Source organism: Mobula hypostoma, chromosome 14, assembly GCF_963921235.1.
Source record: "Mobula hypostoma chromosome 14, sMobHyp1.1, whole genome shotgun sequence".
Lineage (NCBI taxonomy): Eukaryota > Metazoa > Chordata > Chondrichthyes > Myliobatiformes > Myliobatidae > Mobula > Mobula hypostoma.
The window spans coordinates 43,811,628-43,827,312 of record NC_086110.1 but is presented as its reverse complement, the minus strand read 5'-3'; the positions used below and the strand labels follow the sequence as shown (position 1 = coordinate 43,827,312).

Genomic DNA, 15,685 nt, shown 5'->3' with positions numbered 1-15,685 from the left:
TCATAGGAGGATCTAGGGTAGCTCTGTTGAAGTAAGTTTCTGTCCCTCATATGGAGCTCATTACTGCTACAATGGTAAGCCCTATGGACACATTGTGGAGGAAGGAGTTGCATATGCAGCTTCATGACTCAGGGTTTTGGACTGATTGTACTTCTGTGCCGAAGTATATCAGGAATGAAACTTCAAGGTTCCAAACTTTTGTTGCAAACAATTTCAGGAATTCTGAGGTCTCACAATCTTCTCAATGGAGCTATGTAAACACTTAAGGCAACCCGGCAGATGTAGCCTCTAGAAAGTTGAAGGTGAAAGCATTACTGAAGAATGAGACATGGATGTCGGGGCCTCAGTATCTTCTTCAGTCTGAAAATGAATAGTCTGTGAAACCTGATTGTTCTAGAGAATTTCTGCTACATGATCTGGAAGTCAAGAGGAGTGCTATAATAAATGCCATGCAGATTGAAGAGGAGGTGGATGCAGTAACATGTATAATCCATCACTTCTTGTCTTGGATTCTTTTGATGAAGACAGTGACCAGGATTCTTAGATTTCAGAACACGCTCTTGCTTTTTAGTCAGAAAAGGAAGCAGGTAAACATCGCTCTTGCTCAGTCTGACTTAGATGAAGAACAACAAGGGTATTCCTTGGAGAGAGAGAGAGATTGAGAAGGCCAAAGGTTAGATCAGCCGAGATTGTCTCACAGTGGAAAAGCTCAGAGAGGTTGAAATGAAGATGATTTGCTTTTGCCAAGGAAAGAGATTGCCAGACGAATTCTCAATCTTGCAAAGGGAAGAAAGTGTGAAAAGGAACAGGCATATTTTCAAGCTCAGTCCAGTACTTGAAGATGGTGTCTTAGTAAGGCAGCCATGCCTGAAGAGTCTAAACATCCTGTTATACGGGCAAAGGATCTTCATATCTCAGACATCATTCTGAGGCATGTACATCAAGAGGTGGGACATTGTGGCTGTAACCATATGTTACCCAGGTTGCACCAAATGTACTGGATTCCTGGTGCTAGTACAGCTATAAGACGAATCCCGTCTAAGTGTGTTGTTTGCCGATGGACGCACGCAGCTCCAGGATGCCAGCCCATGGCAGATCTACCTCTGGACAAGGTCTCTCCCAAAGAACCTCCATTTACACGTGTGAGTGTGGACTACTTTGTACCTTTTGAGGTGAAGAGCAGAAGTGGAACAGTGAAGAGGTAAGGAGTCACATTTCCCTGTCTAACTAGACAAACTGTTCACATTGAAGTGCCATCTCCAGACACAGATTCCTTTGTTAATGCACTTCGACGCTTTACAGCAAGCTGAGGATAGGTTTGCGAACAGTGCTCTGATAATGTGACAAACTTTGCTGGAGCTGAGTGAGTTCTGAGAAGCCACAGGGAAGTGGCGTTATTCACAGATCAGTGATGTCCTTCTTCAAAAAGTAATTATGTGGATTCTTAACCCTCCGGCTGGTTCACATCATAGAGGAATGTGGGAGAGATTGAGCTGGTCAGTGCAAAAGGTCCTCTGTTCCACCATGAAGGTACAGAATCTTGACAAGTAGGGTTTCCACATAGTCCTTTGTGAAGTGGAGGCTATTATCAATGATCTTCTAATTGCTAAAGCATCCTATGATTTCCAATGATCTGGAAACACTAACACCAACCATCTGTTGCTTCTGAAGACCTCACCATTCTTACCACCAAGAGAGCTCTAAAAGGAAGACACTTAATGCTCATCATAGACAGAAGGAGGTCCAATACATGTCAAACTTGTGGGTCAAGGAGTATTTACCACAGGAAAATCGGAAATGGTCAGGTATAAAACGCAACTTCTTCCCAGGAGACATTGTGCTTATAGTTTAAGACCCAGCACCTCAAAACTCATGGATCATGGAAAGAGTCATTCAAGTCTGTCCAGGCAGAAAAGGATTTGTGCAGCAGGTGCGCACCAAGACCAAGACCAGCTGTCTGGACAGACCTATAACCACGATCTGTCTTCTACAGGAGGCAGAGGTTTGAAGGGCTCCAGTTCCAGAAGCTTCATGACTTTGACTTGGCAGAGAGTGATGGGAAAGATCACTCTGTACTGGGCTAAGTGCTGGTAACCTCTGGCCAAGATGACCGTTACATTGACTTATTATCAGTATAATAATTAAGGAGCTGGGATGTCAGAACCATATATCTATTTTCTGGCTATATCGCATTTTGTGGCACGTTTATTATGGTAATCTGTCACATGGGTTGGTGCGTGCTGGAAGCAAATGAGTATAGTTAGGTATTCCTGTTTCATTTTATTTTTTTACTTATTGAGATACAGCGTGAAATAGTCCCTTCCAGTCCTTTGAGCCATGTCACCCAGCAATGCCTGGATTTAATCCTAATCAGGGGACAATTTACAATGACCAATTAACCTACCAGCTGGACTGTGGACTGTGAGAGGAAACTGGAGCATCTGGAAGAAACACACACAGTCACGAGGAGAACGTACAAACTCCTTACAGGCACTGGCAGGAATTGAACCCAGGTCACTGGTACTGTAAAAGGTTGTGCTAACCATTACACTACCACGCCGCCCCAGGATTTTTGCTAAATATTTATTATATAAATAATAACCTGTCTGTGAAAGACAACATATCATAGCAAGCCAGGGCATAATCAGGGGCCAATCATTTTTAGTTATCTGATTTAGTTGAACTTAATCAGTTTATAGTTGTTTAGTTTAGTCTAGTTGGTTAGAGGTAGCCAGAAATGATACATTTTTGTTTGCTAACTACGCTTAATACACGAAATAGATCATTAAATGGAACGTTATTGGACAGCTATTCAGTGGCGTAAATATGCCAGTTAGTTACACTGTCTTTGTTATTTCACTAACTAGATCACTAATTGGAATGCTATTAGAATGCCTAGTTATGCTATTTGAACACTAATATCACTATCAGACCGCAAGTTAGACCGTTATATCGCGAATTTAATTTTTTTAGTTTTTTTATTGCTGCAAAATCATTCATCTTTGCTGGCTTCATAATTAAGGATTGAAAGTACTTTTCTCGATTTGGAAATTCATTATTTGGATGCACGTCACACAGTGTCAAGTACCCTGGCATAGTCTCTCAGCGATTTTGGTTTGTTTTCAAGTAACCACACAGGAAGTCTTCAATTAAATATTTTTGAAGTATGTTTACAATTCTAATGCAATCAGTTTGCAAAGAAAGATCTCAGGATCAGATAGGCAGTGTTTTAATGATGATAGCTGAGTGTTGGATATTGTGCAAAAAACTGAAAGAATTCTTCTGCTTTTCTCTTTGAATTATGCCATTGCATCTTCCACATCCTGTTGATAAAGACAGGTGGGACCTTGGGTTAATACTGCTTCTGATATGACACCTTGGTTGGTACAGTATTGTACTGCACAGAATTTGTTTCTGAAGTAGGATGCAATTCCACTATCTTTTAAAAAAATGATACCACTGATTTAAGCTTGTTGTCAGTTCATAATACCAGCAAGAAGCCAGTGCTGATGCTCTGGAGTTCTGAAACAATTCTGATAGGAACTTTCTACATGAATTGGGCTCCAATATGGTCATTGCACAAATCAGGCTCTTACTAACAGCACATTTCACCCACAGAAACAAATCCTCACACTTTACCACAGTCAAACAAGTCATAATTGGATTGTATCTGAATTTCTCCAACATACAAAAACATTCAAAAGTTATTAACAATCTATTATAAAATTTAAAATCATTTTTTTAAATCCCATAAGATAATCAAATACATTTGAGTTAACTCAATTAATTGGAAAATGTAAATTTCATGAAACATACTTCTTTTCATTGAAGCCGTTCTTCTCTACCGAAATTAATGGGCTTGGTGAAGCATTGGATATTGTGCAAGATACTGAATTTGGCACAGGTACAACGGACAGATTTCTAGACATCACAGATAGAGAAGATAACAGCTCTGCCACAGGATTTAATTAGGAGTCTAAGGTCACCAAATGGGTATCTCTTAGGAGTTCACAACCAGAATTAAGTTCATTATCACTGATATATGTAATGAAATTTATTGTTTGTGGCATTAGTACAGTGTAAGATACTAAAAAATCAAGTTATAATAAATAAGAACAATGCAGTAATGTTCATGATTTCATGGACTGTTCGGAAATTTGATGGCGGGGAGGAAGAAGCTGTTCCTAAAACACTGAGTGTACATCTTCAGGTTCCCGTATTTCCTCCTTGATGGTAGTAATGAGAAGAGGGCATGTCTTGGGTGGAGGGGGTCCTTAATGATGGATGCCACCTTCTTGAGGCACCGCCTTCTGAAGCTGCCCTTGATGGTGGTAACGCCACTGGCTATGATGGAGCTGGCTGACTCTACAACCCTCTACATCCTCTTTTGATCTTGTGCATTGGAGCCTCCATAGCAGGCGGTGATGCAACCAGTCAGACCGATATCCACAATATACCTTTAGAAATTTGCTACAGTCTTTGTCAATATTTCAAATCTACTCAAATTCCTAATGAGGTATAGCTGCTGGCAATGCTGCTTCATGATGGTGTAAGTATGTTGGACCTAGGTTAGGTCCTCTGAGATACGGACAACCAGAAATTTGAAGCTGCTCACTCTTTCCACTGCTAATCCCTCAACGAGGACTGGTGTGTGTTCTCCTAACTTAAGATCACAATCAATTCTTTCATGTTATTAGCGTTGTATATAAGGTGGTTGTTGCAATACCACTCAACCAGCTGATTGATCTCTCTCCTGTATGCCTCTTGTCACCATCTGGGACTTCGCCAACTATAGGAGATTTCTGTGAGTATAATTGAATAGGTGTTTAATACAGTTCTTTTAACAAACTATAGAGTTATTACAGCTGTTTTTAAATAGAAAAAATTTTTTAATTCTGAGACACTAAACAGATTTTAATCAAAATTCATCTATTAGATTTTAAAATGTTCATTCTTTGTCTTCATTTCAACAAAATAATCTTTTTCTTCTCCTCTCTAGTAAAACCTAGAGCACATTTATTTTTAAAGATTATTTAAATAATTATTATTGATGAAGGGTGCAGGTGATTCTCTATACAGCACCCTATGCTGGAATTAAATCAGTGTGCAGCAATGGTGGACTGGAAGAAAGGAAGGTATTATGAGGTTTATATTTGATGGAGTATCTTTTGACTACAATTGAGGATTTGCAAGTTTGTCACTGTATTGATACCAGCATCTTGTGAAATTAGAGATAATTTTTTTTACCCTTCTGTCCTGTCTGCTCCTAGTTTAGCAGGATTAAACTAAGCACGCTAAGTTTATTAATGATTTTCCATCATTTGCTTAATATCGGATACTTGTCGATATTACACCACTGTTGTTGAAACTCCTGGGAATGCTTGGATGTGAAGTGTGCTCTGCTTAGCAAGAGGTCAGTAGGAGATCCTTTTCTCATCAAATGAATAACAAAGAATAGATTTGATTTTACAAGTAAAGCTTTGTTTTCAGCTTTCATTTGACTGTATAAGGGATTTCAGAACAGGAATGAATCACCAAAAAATATAGAACTAATAAAGAAAAAGATTTAATTTTAGAATGAGCTTTAAAGAATATAGAAGTTGTATTTTGACATTTAAATATCTTTATGACTTATAAAGATTCATTCAAATTTAAATAATAATTTATAAATTTCATTATATTAAATTAAAATTTAAAGTTAAATATTTAAATTCAAGTATTCCATGAAAGCACGTTACTGAAGTTGAACCTAGACAAAGCCAATATATTAATCTGATTAATTAGAAAAAAAGTTTGCAGAGTATAAAATCCACAAACTCTTCCTTACGATATCAGACCACTGACTTTTATTCGTTTCTCCTTCAACCTGTCTGTTTCATTCAATCTTGAAACAGTCTTTACTAAGTTTTCAAGAGGTTCTCCCTTTTTTTTTATTAAACTATTAAAGGTCACATTTTGATTAGACCAGGTTAGATAATTTTCATTTCACTAAAATGTTCTAACCTGTATCGAATTAAAATATCTAATTTAATCAAAGGCCTAATCCAAATCAATATGTCCTTATATCTGTACACCATGCAGTTAACATCCCAGAACACTGAATTTTTCACAGAGTGCCTCAGTGTTTGCACAGCCATACCACAGTCTTTCCTTGGATCATCCAGGCACAAGACAGAGTTTATTGAAGATACTCTAGACAAACACCTCGAGTTATCTTCATCTTTTCCTTAGTTATTGCCCACTAATGTCTTCTAATTTGCTCACTCCATTCTGTGCCACACTGAGTTGATGTGTATTTAATGGGAAGATTCTTGGAGGAATTTGGTTTCATAAGTAAACAACAAAAACAACTTTACAGCTGCACACCAGGAATTCCTCATTAAAACATTGTTTTGGGGTTTGGAGACAGTTTCCTAGGAAAGCTTTAAAATTTTATGAATGATCAGAATTGAATCACATGCTTAAGTATACACATTCTGATAGCTAGAATCTACAAATAATTATTTTCTCAGCTGTAGCAATGTAGCAGTAAAGGTGCATTTTATTACAGTATTATAGAATCATGCACATTTTGAAAGGTACAAATCAAAAAGGTTAAATACCTTATTAAAGAAACAACTTATGTATCTGTAACTGTTAAGCTAATGTAATTGTGTAACTCTTAAGGCTTTTCATGGTCTTTGAAAAGACTGGAAAGATACATATTAAGATTAATTAGTCAAAAGTCAATCTTCATTACTGCTTTCATGCTATAGTTTAAGATAATTCATAAATAGTTGAAAAGAATGGTATCTGTTGAGGTATCATGAAATTATTTGCAAAATTAAGTGAAAAAACAAAGAGGAAGCTTCAACAAATTCAACAGGTTAATTTAACACTGGGAGAAATATCTCCAAAGATTTTTCAAAGCAGCTACGTAGTCTATGTATGATGATTTGTGGCTATATATTATAATAACAGGCAATATATTAACCACGAAAGAATTTTTTAAAAAATAATAACTGGACATCTGGTGCTAAAGGGAGTGCAGTTTGAGGTTAGTGGGCACTGGGCGAGAAGACTGTTGAATTGTGTATAAGAATATAGCACGGTAACCATGGGAGCATATAAGCAGTGTAGCTATGGTTACAAATATAAATTCAGATAAAAAGATCACGTGACTAGTGACTGATTGAAGGGGACTATATCAACCCACTTCTGAGCAGGTTGCCTACAATATTCTAAGAAGCCTTCTACAGGGGGCTCTGCAGTATTTCTTCACACCATCCTGCCTCATCAGGTACTGAAATCACAGCCCTTCTCAGAAAGGAACTGTTACTAATGCAGTGGATCATATTTTAAGGTAGGATAATGACTTAGAAAATTATTGTTTTCTCAAGTATGTTTGAAAGAAACAAATTATAACTCTTTTGTTTTAAGCCAAGTTTATGCTTTAGAATTTTGAAAATTTAGATAAAATTAGCTCTATGATTATCAGTACCAGCTTAATTTGAACATTACATGGTGTTTGTAAAGCAAAAAGGATGACCTTTGGGGATGATTAACATTTCCAGATGTGGTGGGATTTGACCTCAGTGCAGAAAGAAGTTGATAATCAGGATTATTAACTGACTTAATTTGTACTTGTTTTAAATATGATTAAATCAACTGTCAATAATACAGTATGTAGTGCCTGAAAATGATAGTATGCTAAAGTTATTATTTTGGATCATTTACAAATCATATATATGTTTGATATAATAGTTGACTAATTTTTCATATATTATAGAAAGCATCAATCATAAATTCACTTTCGTAAACCAGAAACAGAACAATTGCACTGAACATTTCAAAGGGATAAAATAACTCAGCTGAAGATGAAGTTAGAATATTTTTTATATATTATGTTATTGGCACAAGTAACTATTTAATTCATCCACCTGATAAATGTATAATATTTCTTCAAGAAAAAAATATGATAATATGTTAAAATGGATTGCAAAATCATAAGGACTGAAAAGTTCTGAAAGTTAATTGTTCTGTAGAGCTTTAAAAATTGAATCATTCTTAAGTTATTTGCAAGGAATTAAGTTCTCATGCTTTTTAAAAAAAAAATGAAGGCCTTCTAAAAGCTTGTTTTTAATTCTATTTGGTCTTAAATAATCAGCCTGCATTTTCTATGTTTTCTAACAATTTTGAGATGGTGTTTGCGGATGATAATAGAGCTTTTGATAGATTACATGGGAGAGTGTAAATAATCAAAGCACTTTATCTTTCAGCACATTAATACTCTGTCTTGTTCCAGAAGCATCGTCATCCAAGTTAAACCCTGTATCTCTTAAGCTTGGGGAACAAAACATATCTTTCCACTATGAAAAATGTGAGTACGTTTCTGATGTCCACTAATAGCTCCCTGGCAAATCCAGCTTCAGCTGGGACGGACTTGGTTTACAAATCCACAGAGTACAAGGCTGCCTCAGTGCTGTTGGTTTCGACAATATGTGGAACTGGAATCATCGGGAATATTATGGTGGTGCTGGTGGTCATGACCACCAGGCGCATGAGAACTCCAACTAACTATTACCTGGTCAGCCTTGCCATGGCTGATCTGATGGTCCTAGTGGCAGCAGGTTTACCTAATATTTCTGACAGTCTGATTGATGAATGGATCTATGGGCATGTAGGCTGCATGGGTATCACCTACCTACAATACCTGGGCATCAATGCATCATCATGTTCCATTACAGCATTCACTGTGGAACGATACATCGCCATCTGCCACCCAATGAAAGCACAGTCCATATGCACAGTCTCCAGAGCCAAGAAAATCGTAACGTTTCTTTGGGTAATTACCTCCTTCTATTGCATGCTGTGGTTTTTCTTGGTAGATCTCAACATCAACAGCAGGCAGAACGCTGAATGTGGCTACAAAGTCTCCAGGAATCTGTACTTGCCCATCTACTTCATCGATTTCACCATCTTCTATGTGATCCCTTTGATTGTGGCCTCAGTGCTGTACGGTCTGATTGGCCGGGTCCTGTTCCTCAGTCCCATTCCAAGCCAAGTTAATACAGGCCCTGAGCAACGGAACGAGCGTCGTGGGTCAGAGCAAATCGGCTCCCACACTGCTAGCCGAACAAGCAAGGGATCGATCTCATCCAGGAAGCAGGTAAAGCTGGGAGAACTGGCAAAATTCTGGTTTAGATTTAGTAAAGTGGAAAGAACTAGCTTTAGTTATGACCGTCAACGAGGATGGGAGGTAGATGAAGACAGACAGGATAGAGCGTCAGGAAAACTGCCAGAAGGTTGGTGGGCAATAAAGAAGGACTAGTACCAGCAAGTGTGGTGATTTTTCAAGAATTGCAGTACTGTGCAAAAGTCTTAGGCACATATATAAGACTTTTTGCACAGTACTGTATTTGTCAACATGGAGCAGAGAGCGAGCTTGTAACTCTGGTGGGAGCAAAGGATGTTGGAATAGTGAGGGCGGAGTGCCGCAGGAGTGGTCTGGGACAGGTGGCAGAGGCGGAGTGGTGGGGTGAGGGTTGGCATGGGTGCAGACACACCCGGCCCTAAGATGCCAGGCAAGCTCACTTGATTTCAAACAGCTGGTTTATTGATAAACCTTTCCCTTTTCCCATCCATGATTTTCCTCTCACTGTCCCCTTCCCACTCTCAATCCATAACAGGGACCCATATCAGAATCAGGTTTATCATCACTCCCATGTCACGGTTTTTTTTTGCACCAGCAATACAGTGCAATACATAAAATTACTAGAGTACTATGCAAAAGTTTTAGGCACCCTTGTTATATATAGATGTGCCAAAGATTTTTGCACAATACTCTATGTCATACAAAAGCTGTAAGAAGGGAAACAATAAAATATGAGGGCAAACAGGCCAATAATATAAAGCAGGGTAATGTTTTTTCAGTTATATAAAGAACAAAAGAGAGGTAAGAGTTGATATTGGACCACTGGAAAATGGATGCTGGTGAGATAGTAATGGGGGAAAAAGAAATGGCAAATGAACTTGATAAATACTTTGCTTCAGTCTTTACTGTGGAAAACTGTGATTGAATGGTGGAGCGGACTCGATGGGCCGAATGGCCTACTTCTGCTCCTATGTCTTATGGTCTTATGGTCTTATGGAAGGTTTTCCCATTAAAATCTGTTCTTCATCAGCTCCGAGTTTTAGAATTTTTGGGTTTTATCAAATTACCTCCATTCTGTGAGCAAAAGGTCCCAACTCAATAAGTGCTAAACATAATTGTAGATTCTGTTACTGTTTTTCTAGTTTAGAAACATAGAAACATAGAAACATAGAAAATAGGTGCAGGAGTAGGCCATTCGGCCCTTCGAGCCTGCACCGCCATTTATTATGATCATGGCTGATCATCCAACTCAGAACCCAGCCTTCCCTCCATACCGCGTGACCCCTGTAGCCACAAGGGCCATATCTAACTTCCTTTTAAACATAGCTAATGAACTGGCCTCAACAGTTTGCTGTGGCAGAGAATTCCACAGATTCACCACTCTCTGTGTGAAGAAGTTTTTCCTAACCTCGGTCCTAAAAGGCTTCCCCTCTATCCTCAAACTGTGACCCCTCGTTCTAGACCTCCCCAACATCGGGAACAATCTTCCCGCATCTAGCCTGTCCAATCCCTTTAGGATCTTATACGTTTCAATCAGATCCCCCCTCAATCTTCTAAATTCCAACGAGTACAAGCCCAGTTCATCCAGTCTTTCTTCATATGAAAGACCTGCCATCCCAGGAATCAATCTGGTGAACCTTCTTTGTACTCCCTCTATGGCAAGGATGTCTTTCCTCAGATTAGGGGACCAAAACTGCACACAATACTCCAGGTGTGGTCTCACCAAGGCCTTGTACAACTGCAGTAGTACCTCCCTGCTCCTGTAGTTTGAATTAAGTTCTAATTTTTGAGTGAATTTTAGTGCCAACAAGATGCAAATTGTTCCTGATAGAAAATGAAACTAGGGTGTAATATGCGACAGTAAAAATGAACAGAATATTTTGGAGGATTTTGGGAGAATCTGTCTGTTGCCTCATGTTTGCTTGGAGATGAAATAGTTTTAAATTAAAATCAAACATCCATATAAAAATAGATAGGGTCAATGCTGATTACCACACAGCTGTTTACATTAATCTAATTTACCAACATTAGACCTGTTGCCTACCATACCTTAATAAATCAAGTGTTCATCCAGTTGCTTCTTAAATGGGCAGGAATTTCTGATGGTCCTAATAGCTGCAGGATTACCTTATATTTCTAGCAATCCGACTGAGGAGTGGATCTGTAGGCATGTAGGCCACAGATGGCTGTAGAGGCCAAGTCATTGGATATATTTAAAACGGAGGTTGATAAGGTCTTGATCAGTAAAGGCACCAAAGTTTACAGAGTAGAAGCAGGGGAATGGGGTTGAGAGGAAAAACAAATCAGCTATAATTAAATGGTAGAGCAGACTTGATGGGTCAAATAGTCTAATTTTACTCTTATGATTTATGCTCTTATGGTATTATGGTCATATATGTTGTGAGAGTGCATATTTCTAAGGGAGCGCGACATTATCCTCTGTGAAAAGTACTTAAAGTTTTCACCTGTTCACTTCTGAATTATTTGGGTCTTTACATTATTTAGAAATTCAAAAATATCCTTTCTCTATCTGCTTGTTGGGTATCCAATCTCCATTGGTTTACTCGACATCACCTCTAAAATCAGGAGGCTGCGTTGTAGGAAACTGACATTATATTAGTTAATTAGAATTCCAATTACTCTGCCTTGCTTCAGAATAATGGAAGAGTAGACTGTTTTACATGCCAGGAGATTCACAAATTTCCACTGGTTAAAGCTTCAGAGTCACCTTCTTGTCCTTTTTGCCCAGCTTAAGATAGTCAAAAGGAAGCACAGCATTAAAAAATCACCATTATGTTCCTGATTGGGGACAGAAAATGATGGAAAGCAAACTAATTAGTGTTGAAATCTTAATTAAAAAATCATTTTCAAATGATTACATTGAATTGAAATTCAATTAAGTCCTGCTCAAAGAGGTTTATAATGGATGGAAATTAGTGCTGCTTAATATCCAGTTCATGTAATTTAAGGAAGAGCAGAATGTGCATTCTGAAAGAAAATATATTCAAGATAATTTTAAATGGCTCAATTGAATGTCTGGATTTTGCTTCACTACAGGTCACTAAAATGCTTGTTGTGGTTGTTATTCTGTTTGCTGTACTCTGGATGCCATACAGAACAATAGTCGTCGTCAATTCCTTCATGGACAAGCAATTCGACAATGTTTGGTTCCTCTTATTCTGCAGGCTATGCATCTATACCAACAGTGCTATCAATCCTATCATTTATAATCTCATGTCTCAGAAATTCAGATCCGCTTTCAAAAGACTGAGCAACTGTAGCCAAGCTAACACACAGCAGCGACCACTGTACACAACTCCTCTTAATTACAGTGCGATGCAGAATACGGTCAAAGTTAATGGCAAGCAACACGGTGAAAAGCAGAATGATCGGGGGAAAAGTGACAACATAAAAATGGAATCTACTTCATCTACAATAGAAGATCAGATATACTCCAGTGTTTAAATTAAGACCTGTATTTAAACTAATTTGTTTCAAGATTAACAGAGTTGGCGAAAGGAGGGAAACTCTGCTCTGACAACACTCAAGCACATCGGCAGTGCTTGTACTTTGTCATGAATACATTTTGAAGACTTCACACAAATTACCATATTTAGAAATCAGTTGACACAATTTTAGTTCCTAGAATTCTCCACTGAACAACTTTGCAACTTTAGCTCGAAAGATTTTGCTCTCGGTTTGAGAACCAGGAGCAGCTGATTGGGACATTCCACCTTTCAGCATGCTAATTATTCTGAGTGGAACCCCCGCCCCCCCCACCCCCATTTAAAAATATCCCTCCCTCCAGATGCCAACATCACGACTTATCCCAGAGAGCACAGTGGTACGGCAGGTAGTTCAGATGCTGCACAGCACCAGCTGCCCAAGTTTGAACCTGACCTCCAGTGTGGAGTTTGCATGTTCTGCCTGCGACTGTGCGGGTTTCCACCAGCAGCATCCACACCCCAAAGCTATGCTGACCGAAAGGTTAATTGTCTGCTGTAAATTATCCCAAGTGTAGGTGAGTGCTGAAAAACGAGGGCACGGTTGATGGGAAAATGAGAGAAAATCAGGAATATTACAGGAAGATCAGTGGGCAAAGGAATTGTTGGGATTCCACTGAGAGAAACATTCAATTGACCAAATGGCTTCCTATGTTAATAATTCCTAGGGAACTCAGCTGCTTGTGTAACAGGAGGGAATGTTGGGAGGTGTATGTATTTGATAAAGAATTCAATTTTTCCTTCCAACCAGGTGTGCCTTAGACCTGGAATCCTATGGAAGTTCCACTTGCACTGTCCAGTAGCCTCATACACCTCACTAGGTGTACTGGCTTGCTGGGGATTACTGAGGCATGTCTGAGTAACACCCTGAATATCGACTACTCAAAATTCAGCATAGACAGTGACTTTGTCCCAAATTAGCTGGGCCAGCAGCAGTGCCTAGTCTTTCTGTTCATTTTTGCAGCATGCACTCTGCTGGGAAGCCCAAAAGTGTTCCAAGCCCAAAAGCTTAATCCTCATCTCAACGACTGGAATGAACTGCAGACCCTTACAGTAGAGGAGCTCATCTACATTGAACAATGAATTTCAGGCCCCAAGGAGTGGGAGTGATTGGATATTGGAAAAGCAGGGAGAGTTATGGTGGAGAGAAAGTTTGGTGGTCCACACGAATTCACAAATTTTATTTATTTATTAATGATACAGTGTAGATTAGGCCCTTCTGCCCCTCCAAGCCTGAGTAACCCTAACCTAATCATGGGGCAATTTATACTGACCAGTTAACCTACCCGGTGTGTCTTAAGACTGTGAGAGGAAACTGGAGCACCCGGGGAAAGCCCATGCATTCCATGGGGGAGGATGTACGGAGATTTCTTTTAGGATTGGACTCTGAAGTGCCCTGAGCAGTATTAGTGTCACACTAACCCCTGCACCACTAAAGATTTAATTTTAGATCTTTGTATTTAGTTGCCAGGCAAATGCTTGGAAAAGCAGTACTTTAATTCCTTAAAATTAGACCAAGCGATTAGCAAATGCTTGGAAAAGCAGTACTTTAATTCCTTAAAATTGAAAATTCCTTCAATTTCAGGTGATTGAAGTTATGTACAAGAGAGTGTGACAGCTCAGTTTCCTGAGTGATCTAAAGTTGGGCCTTTCTTTACTGATGGCTGAACTACTTGTTGTTTAGGGCTTAGGTCAAAGTCTTGTGGTCACCCAGTTACTACCCGTAGCCCTCCCATAGCTTAAGGATGTGCAAATTACACGGTATCTTATTTGTGAAATGTACAGTGTACAAAGGGCCATAACTTTAAGGTGTTGGGAGTAAAGTGTAGGTGGGATGTGAGAGGCAGCTTTTTATTTTACACAGAGAGGGGTAGGTGTGTGAAACACTCTGCCAGGAACGGTGATAGAGGCAGATAGAGAGGGACATGTAAGAGACATTTAAATAGGCACATGGATAAAAGCGAAAGGGAGGGCTATGTGGGAAGGGTTAGATTGATGTTGGAGTACATTAAGAGGTTCAAAGGACCTGTACTATGCTGTACTGTTCTTTGTATACTATAAGACAAGTCTTTCTTGATTCATTAATTATAGCAAACGAGGCTAATTTTGCAGGGGCTGAAACAGCTGGCTAAAGTTATGGGTAACAGATTGCCAGGTAAACAGGCTAGCAATTACAATTGCAACTTGCACACATTTCACTTTGTGTCCAATTTTAAGCCTGTCTTTCAGTTTCTCAATGCTTCACTTTCAGCACCACTGTTTATTAATTTAAAAACTGTGAATTTGAAGAGTGCATGTCTCAGTTTGAAGAGTCAGAGAGAGAGGGTAGAGGCCAGGGTTTGATTCCTGTCCTCGCCTGATTCTCTAACTCAGCCATTGTTTTGCAGGGGAAGAGTGATGAGGAGTAGGGGTAGGAGGCTGGAGAGTCGTGATGGAAGAGAATGCTTCACTGGCATAAATAAAGCAAAATGTGAGGAAGGTGAACCATCAGTTTAGAACAGCTTGAATGGACACCCAGCTTTTATGACCATTGGAATTGCAGGGGATGTAGCAGGAATTAGTGATGGCAGTGGGGAGGAAGTTTGAATTACTCCAGTGCAAAGTTGTTCCTCAAGGATACATAATCTTCGTTATAAATATTATTGTCCCTTTGGATATTGGAGATCAATTAATGGACAGTTAAGATACCTTAATATTAATTGTTTTCATTTAATTGTGTCCTTTATTCTTCAACACTCTAGTGGTTAAAATTCCTCCCTGTGCCTTTGTGGTGCATTGAGTGGCAACCTTGCCATTTCTTTACATTTTGCCTGTTTTACGAGGCTGAATTGCTAGTTCGACACTCAACCCAGCATAGGGTGGAACTCAAACAAGGAGCTGGCTGGATTCGAACCCGGGACCTCTTGTCCCAAAGTCCGGGTGCGGATGCCACTTCACCATCAGGACAGACCCTAATCGTTAAGCATATACCCCCCCCCCCCAACGCTGTGCCTCTTTTGCAGAGGTTTTCATCCTGCTGACTTCATATGCAATGTGGCGTGCTCTGGAT

General features: G+C 39.2%; 1 protein-coding gene across 1 annotated transcript; it reads left to right on the top strand.

Moving 5' to 3' along the window:
• Positions 1-863: 863 nt before the first annotated feature.
• LOC134356384 (thyrotropin-releasing hormone receptor-like) lies at positions 864-12,598 on the top strand. Its single transcript, XM_063067318.1, has 3 exons — positions 864-1,201; positions 8,389-9,148; positions 12,191-12,598. Exons 1-3 carry the CDS (start codon positions 864-866, stop codon positions 12,596-12,598), a joined length of 1,506 nt encoding a protein of 501 aa, XP_062923388.1.
• Positions 12,599-15,685: the final 3,087 nt, after the last annotated feature.

Coding starts and splice junctions, on each gene's coding strand:
- LOC134356384 (XM_063067318.1), top strand. CDS start 864: ATGCCTGAAGAGTCTAAACATCCTGTTATACGGGCAAAGGATCTTCAT. Junction 1,202..8,388: donor AGAAGTGGAACAGTGAAGAG/GTAAGGAGTCAC, acceptor GTCCACTAATAG/CTCCCTGGCAAATCCAGCTT. Junction 9,149..12,190: donor CGATCTCATCCAGGAAGCAG/GTAAAGCTGGGA, acceptor GCTTCACTACAG/GTCACTAAAATGCTTGTTGT.